The sequence below is a fragment of the Oryctolagus cuniculus genome, chromosome 6 (genome assembly GCF_964237555.1).
Source record: "Oryctolagus cuniculus chromosome 6, mOryCun1.1, whole genome shotgun sequence".
Classification (NCBI taxonomy): domain Eukaryota; kingdom Metazoa; phylum Chordata; class Mammalia; order Lagomorpha; family Leporidae; genus Oryctolagus; species Oryctolagus cuniculus.
The window spans coordinates 146,239,928-146,252,719 of NC_091437.1; the positions used below are offsets into that span (position 1 = coordinate 146,239,928).

At 36.6% G+C, this 12,792-nt stretch overlaps 1 protein-coding gene across 2 annotated transcripts in view; it reads left to right on the forward strand.

Annotated features, from left to right (window-relative positions):
• The window catches only part of MTBP (MDM2 binding protein), an 88,771-nt gene that overhangs the window by 49,639 nt on the left and 26,340 nt on the right, over positions 1-12,792 (forward strand). For both annotated transcript variants that reach the window (XM_051844784.2, XM_002710755.5), the window contains exons 13-14: positions 390-497; positions 7,919-8,080. In XM_051844784.2, coding sequence (XP_051700744.2) covers positions 390-497; positions 7,919-8,080 — 270 coding nt within the window. The remainder of the gene's footprint in view (positions 1-389; positions 498-7,918; positions 8,081-12,792) is intronic.

A 12,792-nucleotide genomic window follows, 5' to 3' on the forward strand; every position in this document is an offset into this window, starting at 1 on the left:
GGAGAAGCGAGTAGGTCATCCAGAGCCATCCTAAGACCATCTAGCACACATGTCTAGCCTGGATTCATTGTGGAAAGGACTGCACAAGGAGGGATAATAGGGCAGATGAATCACTGTGGGTAGAGGTGCTATCTGTAGAGACTAGCTGCCATATCCATCTGCATTTTGATACTTAAATTCCTACAATTTAAGAATCAAGTCAAAGTTTAAAATGCAAAGTAATTTAGTATGCTTATTTTCTTCTGCTTAATTGTTACTTTGAAATCCACAAGGTCAAGATTGGTGAGTAATTGACTTTTTGAAATCATGTCATAGCACATTTCGTAGGTACTGAATAGTGAATTTTGGTATAGGACATCTTTAATGTTATTTTTTTTTCTATTTCTCAGACTTTCCTTTTGATTTATTACCACTTCCACATTTTTCTGGGGAGCAGATTGTACTGAGAGAGAAGCAGTTAGCTAATGTTCAAGTTTTGGCTTTGAAAGAATGCCTGAGTAAGTAGCAATTTGTACATTTAATCGTAGTGTAAGAATGTTGACTTGACTTTGTCTTATATGCTTTTAGGTATGACACTATATATAGAAGTGTTCTTGATAGAGGTGATATAGAGTAGGAGAGGTATGCAATTTTATTTTTACTGGATTCAGAAGATTCCTATTTATTTGTACATCACTGTTAACATTTGTAAAAATATTTTGCCAGGCAAATTTTGTGTTTCAACATTTATTATAAACTATGTGTTAGGAAAATATATATTTTATTATTTTGATTAATATCGGTCTTATAAAATTTCTCTTTATATTTTTGGTAGCAGGAAGATAGACTGCAAATAGAAGAAGATGAAAGTTCAGAGAAATTAATATGTTAACCTGAGCATTGATTCTTAGATTTTAATCATGATCATCAGCAATAGTCACATTTCATATACCGAAGGCAGCTGACTTTATGGACTTTTATTTAGGACATTAACGTTCTATTAAAAGTCATAATTTAAGAGTGCTTTTATTACTATTAACTTGCTTATTCCTAAGTTTTTAAATACTATGCATTTATTATTGCCTAATATGAACTGATTATAAGTCATTGATATGTAATTGCCAACAGATTGGTTAGTTGCATACAGAAGAAAAATATTAGAATTATATAAAAGCTATCATTCTTTTGTTTAAAAACATTTAAAATATCTTAAATTCAGTAACCTGTTTTATTCAATAGAAGATAATTTTAGAATACTTCATCTCAATTATTCATGTTAGGATCTCAAACTTTTTTCACTTGTGTTAAGCCATGTAGTATTTGTATTTTATTTATTTGAAAGCCAAAGTTACAGAGAGAGAGGAAGAGATAGAGAGATCTTTCATCCACTGGTTCACTCCCCTGATGGCCGTAATGGCTGGAGCTGGAGCTTCATCAGGTCTCCAGGAGTCTTCAGGAGCCAGGAGCTTCACCTGGGTCTCCCACGTGGGTGCCAAGGGACCAAGCAACTGGGCCATCTTTGGCTGCTTCCCTGGCACATTAGCAGAGAGCTGGATTGAAGTGGAGCAGCCAGGACTTGGAACTGGCACCCATTATGGGATGCTGGCCTAGCAGGTAGCGGCTTAATCTGTTACACAATGCCAGCCCTATATTGTGTGTTCTTGAACTCCTCCAGTGTTGCTTTTTTTTTCCAATTGAGAAAATGGTGTTCTTTCAAGGAAAGTATAATTACAAAGGCAAATCTGTTTCAATAAAAGGTAGTACATGCTGAAATCAAGAGAAAATATACGAAAATACCAGTATTTTTATGGATGTAAAATGTTTATTTCAAATCAGTATTATTCACTTCTTGTTCTGTCTTTGCCAAATATCTCTTGAGTCCCAATTTGCCATAAGCCTCCTGCAGCTTTTCATAACTCAGTTCTTTCAACATCTCTGCTTGTTCCTCTTCACCTCTCCTCTTCACCCTTCTAGCCAGAAAAACTGTCAGAGTGGAAGAGCAGGGAGCTCTCCAAAGCTGATGCATCTCTCCTTGGGGAAGAGGAGATAACTGCAGTAGGGCCAGCCCTCCTGGTTGGGTGGGAAGGGAAATACTGACAGCTACAATTAGGTTGCTGCCTAGAGGTGTAGATGAAAGTTCTATAGCATCAGGAGGACATGAGGGAGGCACAAGGCTGATAAGAAAGTATGCAGTTATAAGGACATAAGGACATATGCAGTTGTTGCCACAGCACTAGGCACAGGACAGGAATGGATCCTGAAACTGAAAAAAGCCTTAGGTCATAGCCGCTAGAAACACCAGTTCTGGGAGTATCCATGAAATGACTAATTGGCAATTTTAAACATCGAATCTTGATTCAGATTAATGATCTAGTTAATCTTTTTGTAATGAAAATACTTCTCTACCCAGAGAGTGAAAAGTAGATTGAAAATTTGAGAACAAAGAATCATCTGTTTTGAATTCTTTTATCTCAAAAAGGCAGCTTAAGATGACAGTAAAAGTTACTTTTGTAAGCATATTCAGTGTCTACTTCACTGATATTCAAATAAGTGAAATGTCACAAAAGTCTTTAAAAGTATTTAAATATAGTTAGTTCATTTATAAATGACAAAAAATAAAAATATAATGAGACAGCTTTCTTTGTTAAAAAAAAAATCAATGATTCAACCTTGATAGAAAGATTGCACTCCTTGCAGAAAAATAAAACTTGTTCAAAAAGACTTGTTTAAAATTAGTAACAACCCACGAAGTAAACATTACTGTCTTCTTTTTCCCTCACTAGTACTGAATTAAAAAAAACTGTTGAAAAGTTTGCACAGAAATGTACTTATTTATGACACTATTGAGGTACTTTGAAATAACAAGAAAATAAATAAAATCTGTTAGAAGTTAACATTATCATTAATTGTAATTTATTTTACAAATTATACCTAGTACCATTTTATTAGAAGGATTATATTTATAATTATGTAATTTATACTTATATGCTTTTTGTTACTTTTTATATTTGGAATGATAAATATCTTGTTTCACTGGTTTTCCAAGAAAAATCTTAATGCCAAACCATTTTTATTAAAGAAAAGACTGTTCAGTGCGATGCAACATAAATATCAGAAGAGCAGTCTTGTCATTTTTCTCCAGTGTTGCAATCACAACTCTGGGCTCCAGATACCCCCTTTTTTTTAAAAAAAAAAAAAAAAAAAAAGATTAATTTATTTTACCTGAAAGTCATATCTACACAGAGAGAGAAGGAGAGGCAGAGAGAGAGATAGAGGTCTTCTATCTGCTGGTTCACCTCCCAGTCAGCCGCGATGGCCAGAGCTGTGCTGATCCAAAGGCAGGAGCCAGGAACTTCTTCCAGGTCTCCCACACAGGTGCAGAGGGCCCAAGGACTTCGGCCATCTTCTGCTTTCCCAGGCCATAGCAGAGAGCTGAATCGGAAATGGAGCCAGCGCCCATTTTGGATGGCTTCACCCACTACGCCACAGCACCGGCCCCTCCAGATGCCCTTTTAAATAATTATAGAACCCAGTGCAAACTTGGCTGATGCTCAGTTTGCTGATAGATATTTTTACTTTTCTCTTTAAAGAATCTGTAGTTATTGGTAGCTTTTTCAGGAATGTAACATTCTTTTTCTACTTTCATATTTTTCTCCCAAATATTTATTTTTCACTTGTAATCAAATTTATTTGTCTGAAGGTTATTCTTTGACTATATAAATTGCCCTGTTCCTAACTCTGTTAAATCTCATCTGTTTTTCCTATTTTTCTGTCTTCAAGGTCAATATGAATTCTTACCCTTTCTCTAAATTGTAATGTAATTGACAGTTTTAATAAATAGAAGTCAAGTTCATGATTTGAGTATATTTTTAGCATTAATAAAAATGTGGAGGCTTGTAGTTTCTGAAGCTCATTTCTCATTAATGCATCTTTGAGATGAAAGCAAAAAGTGATACCTTTTAAAATGAATGCCAGATTGTGCAGAAAATAAAAACAGTGGAGCTTTTTATTTTCTGAGGAGTTGAAATAGAAGCAGAAAATATCACAACTCTGATTTTACCAATAGCAAAGCTGCATTTACCATTTATTCATCACTGAACATTTTGACTGCAGAAACCTGTATGACTTACCTTAGGTCAAATCTGGAGATCCTACCAATATCTATACTGGTAAGGTAGGATTTTACAGAGTCATGTATCACAAAGCTGGCATTCCAAAGTAGAACCTAGAAGCTAGATGCTTCCTTCTCAGCCTGTTCCTGCATTATTTATGTACTGACCTCACATAGTGTAATGTTATATGCTTTAATCTTCTGTGTTGCGGGGCACACCACAGTGCGTGGCAGGCAGTAAGTTCTCAATAAATGTTCAATTGAACTTTCTATGAATTTATAAGAAGCTTTTCTTTTGGGAGCAATTGTTATTAGTTGAAGTATTTTAAAATGAAATATTTTTATCAAAGCAATATACTGATGTAGTTTGAAAGCCATATGATGCTGGCAGAGTTCAGATGGAAAAGGTTACCCTCCCAATGCCTCATCTTTCAGCCTCTGTATCCATAGGCAGCAATCCTTATCTGTTCCAGCTGGCTCTTCTGGTATTTCCTTTAATTTCTAAATAATGTATGCATGCTCCTATTTCTTAATTTAGTGTTCTCAGGCATTATCTTAACATCTAACTGTGGCTTATAAAAACTTAATGTTTCTACATCATGTTCACTTTTCTTCCCCAACCCCCCTTAAGTCTTGAGTTCTGGTTAAATCAGTGAAATTGTTAACATTATTATTATAACTATAAAATAAGGCATATGATAGATGATGATGATCAAATCACCTTATTTTTAATTAGCCTACTCTTCCATACAGACAAAATACATTTTTCCATAGACTCCAACGTTTCTGCTACACCCATAATGTTAGCATTCATTGCATGTACAAACATATCAGTGCCTTTTAATTTCTTTTTTTTTTTAGTTTCTGGTTTGAGTATTTTTTTAATTTTTATTTAATAATTATAAATTTCCAAAGTACAACTTTTGGATTATAGCGGCCTTTTCTCCCCATAACCTCCCTCCCACCCGCAACCATCCCATCTCCCACTTCCTCTCCCATCCCCATTCTTCATTAAAATTCATTTTCAATTATCTTTATATACAGAAGATCTATTTAGTATATACTAAGTGAAGACTTCAACAGTTTGTACCCACACAGAAACACAAAGTATAAAGTACTGTTTGAGTACTAGTTATACCGTTAATTCACATAGTACAACACATTAAGGACAGAGATCCTACATGGGGAGTAAGTGCACAGTGACTCCTGTTGTTGATTTAACAATTGACACTCTTATTAGTTTTTTGGGGGAGTGTTTTGTATTTTGCTCAACTGGGAACTGACTGCTTCTTAGACTGCCTAAATCCTCAAATTTTCTGTTTTTTTCTTCTTTACCTTTTATATCTCCTTTATCTTAGACCTTTTGTTCTTTTTTCCTAGATTACTTCTTGTTTTGTTGAAGCATATCTTCTAGTAGCTTCTTGAGTAGAAGTTCAGAAAGTAAGGGTTTGTTTGTTTGAATTCTTGTGTGTCTGAAAATAACTTGATTGGCAATTTATATAGAATTTGAGGTTGAAAATTGTTTACCCTCAGAATTTTGAAGACTTTGTTCCTTTGTGAGCATCTTTGCTGTGTTCCTATTGATAAATCTCATGCTGTTCTTATCCTTTGCAGAGATCTTGGTTTGGTTTGTTTTTCCTTTCTCTCTGGAAGCTTTACTGTGAATCATAGAATGTGTACCTCCTACCATTGCCCTACCTGATTTATTGAGCTGTGTACCTGATAAGCCATTACAATGAAAGAATCACATCTTTAAGCCTGAACATTTTTCTTTACTTTTTGCTTTCCTAACTTCCTTCTTCCTCTTTTTTTTTCTATAGTTCTTTTGTTACATATTGACATTCGTAGACAAAATGTCTAATTTTCTTATCTTTTTGTTCTAGTTTATGAGGACATTTTCCATTTTATTTTACAGCCCTTTTATGAAATTTAAAAAAATCTGAGCTCTCATCTGCTTTTCCTTTTTTAAAAAAAATGATTTATTTTCATTTTGAGAGAGAGCAAGAACAAGAAATATCTTTCATCTGCTGGTTCATTCCTCAGATGTTTGTAACAACCAGGGCTTGGCCTGGTTGAAGTCAGGAACCCGCAACTCAGTCCAGGTCTCTCACATGGATGGCAGGGTCCCCAGTACTTGAGCCACCACCTTCTCCTTCCCATAAAGTGCATTATCAGGAAACTGTATTGGAGACTGGACCAGGAATTCTAGAATGGGATGCAGGTGTCCCAGTGGCAAATTAACTGCTATGCCAGTTAATTAACTGCTTGTTTGTTAGTTGTTTCCTTATCAAAACATCCTGAACTTGTTCTAATATCTTTTCTTGTTTCTATGAGAATATTAATTATAACATTTTTTTTCATATTGGACTTCTTTTAGTTTGGGGGAGTCCAATAATGCCCTCTCTCTTTGCCAGAGTTGGAACCAATTAAGAAAACATACTGAGAAACTTACTGATGGAAACAAGTTATGGGTGAAGTGGATATGGCTGTTTAGGTCTGTGGCCATGATGGCTTTTTCATCTGTCAATAGGCAGAATTGAACTTAGCCCAAGTGGCTGTCAGAGCTAGGCAACTGAAGACGAGTGCTGTGGGGGAAGGCCCCTTCCCTCTCTATGGAGAATATGCTTCCTGAAAACTGGCTGGCTCTGATGAAAGAGAAGGGTTAACAGAGTATATGTAGTGTATGACTGCTCTGTGAAGGGTGAGGGGAGCTGGAAGTGTTACTAGATCAAAGTCCTTACCTGTTTAATAAAGTCTGAGAGAGCCCCCTTTCCTGAACACCTTCCCTTAAATGTCTGACGTTTCATCTCTGTCCATCCTGTTTTAAAGTGTAAGTTTTATCTGCCCACCTCTGATATATCTGGCAAGCTTCACTGGAGAGTGGTAGTGTGACAATTTAACATTTCGGTTGTCAGTTCCTCTCCCGCTTCCTCCCCAGTATCAGTATCCAGAGTTCTTTTCTCTGAGGGCATTTAGTTTTTTCACAAAGAGACTCCTGTGATCTTGCCAGAGGGGCCTTTATACCTGCTAGCTCTTCAGTGGCAGTGCTTGGAATCTGACCTTTTAGTGCATAGACTTTTATTTAATCCTTTAGTTTTAACCCCAGTCTCAACACTACTATTCCGTGTATCTTAAGTTTCATATTCATGGGCAACAAAGGAAAAAAAAAAAAAGGAAACCAGAGTTGCTGAGCTCTGAGAACTAGAGGATGGAGGGACAAAGAGGACCTTGAGTTCTAACTGCTTCCTATACATCCAGTTCTCATTAAGTCCAGAACCTCAGCACCCTGTCAGACTCCTCAGTACTGCCTTTCGCAGGCACCCAAGGAAATCCTCCTTCTGCTCTCAGTCAGCTGCCACTCCAGTATCATTTCTGCCTGCCAAAATTTGTGGAAAAGTCTTTATTTATCCTTCCATTTTATTCTTTTGCTGTGGTTTCAGGTTCAGGAACAGAGAAGAAATAGAAGTGACCAAATTACCATTTTTAACTGAAAGTCTAACACATTTTATTTCCACACAAGTGCCAATATGAAATCTTTTTAATATTCCAAATGTATTTCTGAAAAATTTTGTAAACTTGCCTTTGCCGTTTATGAACTTTAGGTATTAATAAATTATTCTTTTTGTGATTATCTGGTATAACTGGAAATTCTGCTGTTATCTACATATGGTATTAAAACAGAAACAAGAGTACATAGGAATGTTGATGTCCTGGAGAAATTTACTTGTTTAGCTTTGGGAACTGTTTTTCTTGAAACAGAAATAGATAAACTGTAGAAATGCTTTAAAAACATAGTCATCTGGTTAATTGTATTGTATTGTCTCTCAGAAAGAAGAAAGTTGGCAAAGCAGCCCGAAGCAGTTTCTGTTGATGAACTCAAAAGTCTGTTAATGCTCACAAGGGAACGCTTTTTAGATCATTTTGATGCTGTTATTCCTAAAGCAGTTTTAGGACAGACAGGCAAAATTAAAACCTCCAGTATGTTAAATGGTAAGTTTTTTTATTATTTTTAATTTTAGGGACCTTTGGGGTGGTCATCTGCAATGGTTATTATTATTAAAACTTGCAAGATTTAGTCCAGCCAAAGTACATTTTATGAAATTAAAGGCTGATACACACACACACACACACACACACAGAGATATGTGTAACTTTGCATGTATACATGAGCTGTGCTTCTCATTTAAACAGGACAGGCTTTCTGAAGCATCTTTCGTTAAGCCTGTTTAGTATATTAGTTTTTAAGTGCAGGAAGAGGCATTTAAAGGTAATCCCTCCTATTAGTCTTACTAAGCTGTTAGAATTGGTGATTTCTATTAAACTATGTTTTCATATAGTGAAGAAAACTAAAATCCACACAGCAGGTTTAGTGGAGGTCAAACGACCTAGGACACACGATGCTTCACCTTTGGCAGTCATTAAGACAGAAGCAGTTCTCACACTTCACTTAGGGAGCAAGAAGTCATTCCTATATTTAATTGATTTTATGTTTTCTTGGATTCTATTGTGATGAATTTGAACAGAGAGAAGCTTTCCAAGATGTAACAAAGTGTTTCACAACTGCCTGACAGAATTTGAAATGTTCAAGACAAGATGTTTGTTTTTATTACATGAGGATCATTTGTATTGCATAGGTTAATGAGAAAATGATCACAGATTCAACTTAACAATAACATTATTCACTGCCTTGTTTGTGTTTGACGTCATGAAGGTGCACAAAGAAGTAAAAATCTTGGTCCTGGGTATTTATCAGGCTTGAGATCTATTTGGAAAGCTTGATATAAAAATAGTATTTGGTGCTGTGTTAAGTGCAGAGAGTTTGGAGCTGGAGGTTCAAGTCTGAGCTTTGTTACTTCTTGGCTGAATGTCTTTGCTCAATTTATTTAACCTCTGTATGCCTCTGTTTCCTTTTGTTTAACATGGGATTAATAATACGGCCCACTTACTGGGGTTACTTGAAGACTGGGTTGATACATGTAAAACACAACAAAAGTTGTGCCAAATTAGTGTTAGGTGTCAACTGAATTGCCACTGTCATTAGCATATGGTCCATCCTAAAGTTAAATTGTAGTGCAGAGGATCTGGAGGATGCTGGAGACTTTTTTAGGTTACTTGAAGTCGAGGGTGTGTTTAATAAATGAGAAAATATGGCTTCATGGTTCTGGCCCTGGGCCCAGGAGCAAGACTAGCAAGGTTGAGTACCAGTGCTACAGTGTATTTGCTGTGTGAATTTGGGAACATTTTGTGGCCTCTTTGAGCCTTAGTTTCTTTATCTTTAGATTAGGAATAGCATAGATTGTTGTAAAGATTAGATTAGTTATCTGTCATTTGCTTAGGTAGGTGCATGGTGTGAGGTGAGTGCTATACATTTGCTACATTAAACAAATAAAATTGAATTTAAAGGGAAGGCATATGAGACTATTATTATTAAGATAGAGTAGTTACAGAAGGCTTTTTAGGAGCTGAGGGACTTGATGTCAGTTTTGAGTGATGCAAAAGATATAGATGGCTAGAAGGTAGGACTCTTAAGGAGAAGAATTGACATACCCAGTCATGGAAGTAAGAAGAGGCAAATTCAGATCAAGAAAGAAGCTGCTTTGGGCCAGCATTGTGGTACAGCAGTCTGAGCTGCTGCTTGTGATGCCAGAACCCTAGTCAGAACACTAGTTCAAGTCCCTGCTAATGCTCCTGGGAAAGCAGCAGTAGATAGCCCACGTGTTTGGGCAGCTGCCACCCACAAAGTAGACCCAAATGGCATCTCAGGCTCTGGGCTTTGGTCTGGCTCAGCCCTGGTCAGTTTGGCCACTTGGAAAGTGATTCTGATTCTCTGTCACTCCCACAAGTAAATAAATAAATCATACAGAAGGAGAGAGAGAACCTTAACAGAGGATTTGTATATGAGATAAGGTAGGAAGGGTTCAAATACTTGCTATAATATTTATAAGGAAATGTGTCTTAGAGAGTTACCTGTACAAAGTCACATTCTTGGATGCTATTCTCACACTGAGCTGCAGAATGCTTATCTTAAGATGCTAGTCAGATTATATCACTTATTTGCTCTTTTTCATCATTCCCACTTGCACATAGAACAAATCATTCTCAGTATGGCTTGTAAGAACTTTAATGATTCCTGGCCTTGTGCTCTTTCTAGTCCTCCCATTGTCACATTTCTGTTTCCTTACAACTAAAGTTTCCATTCCTTGGACATGAGTTTCCTTCCCATCTCAGGAATTTTATATGTGCACTTTCACATTCCCCAGCTTTTTTTTTTTTTTAGATCCTAATTTAATTTCACTTTCTCAAGGAGGCTTTCTCAGACATTACTAAAATTAAATTGCTTCCTATTGTATTTAGTTACTGTAGTTTTTCTTCAAGTTAGTTACCACTTTTAAAATTCCATACTATTGATGCAATTATTTATTAAATATTGTCTTCTCTCTAAATGGTGTGTCTTCTGAACAACAACAATAAAAGCGTGCCTATTGGCTTTCTCCAGTGTCCATAGAGCCTCACATAGTGCCTAGCACACAGGAATAGGCTATCCCTAAAGTAATTATTGAGCAAATGAAAGCTTGAAGGTTTTTAGACCTTGAACTGAAATTTGACAGGATATATCTTTAAACATTATTAGTGAGAATGAACTTGTAATTTGTAATGTCTTTTGTGACATCAATTTAAATAATACATCTATGTGTAAATTATATAACCAAAGAAACAGTTGTATCAGTCAGGTTTCTCATGCTGACCCATTATTTGCAACCATGCACATTATGAGTTATTAGAAATTGGTGAGATTATTTGATATACTCATTTTTTGTAAAAAACTCTAGCATGTGTCACAATTGACAAGTGTATAGAAAATGCCTTAACTTAACTGTTTTATGTACTTGGCACAAAGTTGCTAAAGAATTCACAATGTCCAATGTGATATATAAACTCAATACAATAACTAGATCTCCTTTATTTGGGACAGTTGAGTAAGCACACTGCATAAATGATTTTTCTGAATAATTTATATGATAATGATATAATTACTTAACACATTTAGGAATAGTCTTCTAATATGCACTAATAATTCTTTATTAAATATGAGGGGTCAGAAAAAGTTCATAGACAATACTTATGGAAATTGATTTTATGAGAAAACAATTCATAGGTTTCAAAATTTTTTGCACCAAAATAAGTTTATCTTTTAATTCCATTTTTTCCATGAACATTTTAATTGTTTTTTTATTAGAGAAGTAGAGAGACACACAGTCAGAGCTGTTATTCACTGGGTCACTCACCAAATGCTTGCAGTGGCCAGGACTGGCCCAGGCTGAAGCTGTCTTCCACATAAAAGGCAGAGACTCAGCTACTTGAGCCATCAGCTGCTGCTTCCCAGGGTCTGCACTGGTGAAAAACTAGAGCTGGGAATCAAACCCAGGTGCTCTGATGTGGGATGTGGGAATCTTCAACAGCAGTTTAACCACTAGACCAAACACGAACCCCTTCCATGAACTTTTTGAAGAACCGCATATACCAATTATAAGGAAGTGTTATATTTGGTGAGGTGAATCCAATACAAGCATGAAATATTTTTAAAATATTCATGGTTACATAGTTTAGTAAGTAAAGGGAAAAGAACCTGCAGTTGGCTTCAACTTTCCTTTGTATTTTATATTTTGTTTTAAAATTCTACAACTGAGGTGGGCATTAAACTAATGGTTAAGATACTAGTTAGGATGGCTGTTCTAACTTCCTGCTAATGCAGAAACTGGGAGACAGCAAGTGATAGCTCAAATGGGTGAGTCTCTGCCTTGCATGTGGAATTCCTTAAACTCTTGTGAGAGTTCTGGATTGCGTTCCTGGCTCTTGACTATGGCCTGGCTTAGCGCTAGCTATTGAGAGCTTTTCCAGAGCAAATCAGCAGATGGACCTCTCTGCTCTTTCTCTCCATTGCTCAAGGAAAAAACAAAAAGCACAAACATTAGCAAATCATTATTTTGTAAGATTCCTCCCACTCGAATATAAAATTGAGTATATTTTTCAGCATTGATAGTCAAATAGCTAGTCCAGTGATTTTCAGTTTATTAGAACAATGTCTGAGGAATAGTTCAAAGCATTTTTAAAAGCCAGATAGTTTGGAATATGATTAGTACTGTTAATAGTTTTGCTAGCTTAAAACAGCTTGGATATGCTAGTAATTTCTTTTTTTTTTAATTTTTATTTTTATTTTTATTTTTGACAGGCAGAGTGGACAGTGAGAGAGAGAGACAAAGAGAAAGGTCTTCCTTTGCCGTTGGTTCACCCTCCAGTGGCCGCCGTGGCTGGCGCGCTGCGGCCGGCGCACCGCGCTGATCCCATGGCAGGAGCCAGGAGCCAGGTGCTTTTCCTGGTCTCCCATGGGGTGCAGGGCCCAAGCACCTGGACCATCCTCCACTGCACTCCCTGGCCACAGCAGAGGGCTGGCCTGGAAGAGGGGCAACCGGGACAGAATCTGGCGCCCCGACTGGGACTAGAACCCGGTGTGCCGGCGCCGCTAGGCGGAGGATTAGCCTAGTGAGCCGCAGCGCCGGCCGGATATGCTAGTAATTTCTAATTAGAATAGCAGCTATCCTTTAGGTTTTTTTTGTTGAGAATCCAGTGTAATGAACAATCTTGATTTTCACTGTAGTATATTAACTGGAAAGTCTGTACACCTGACAGATAATGTTTTACTG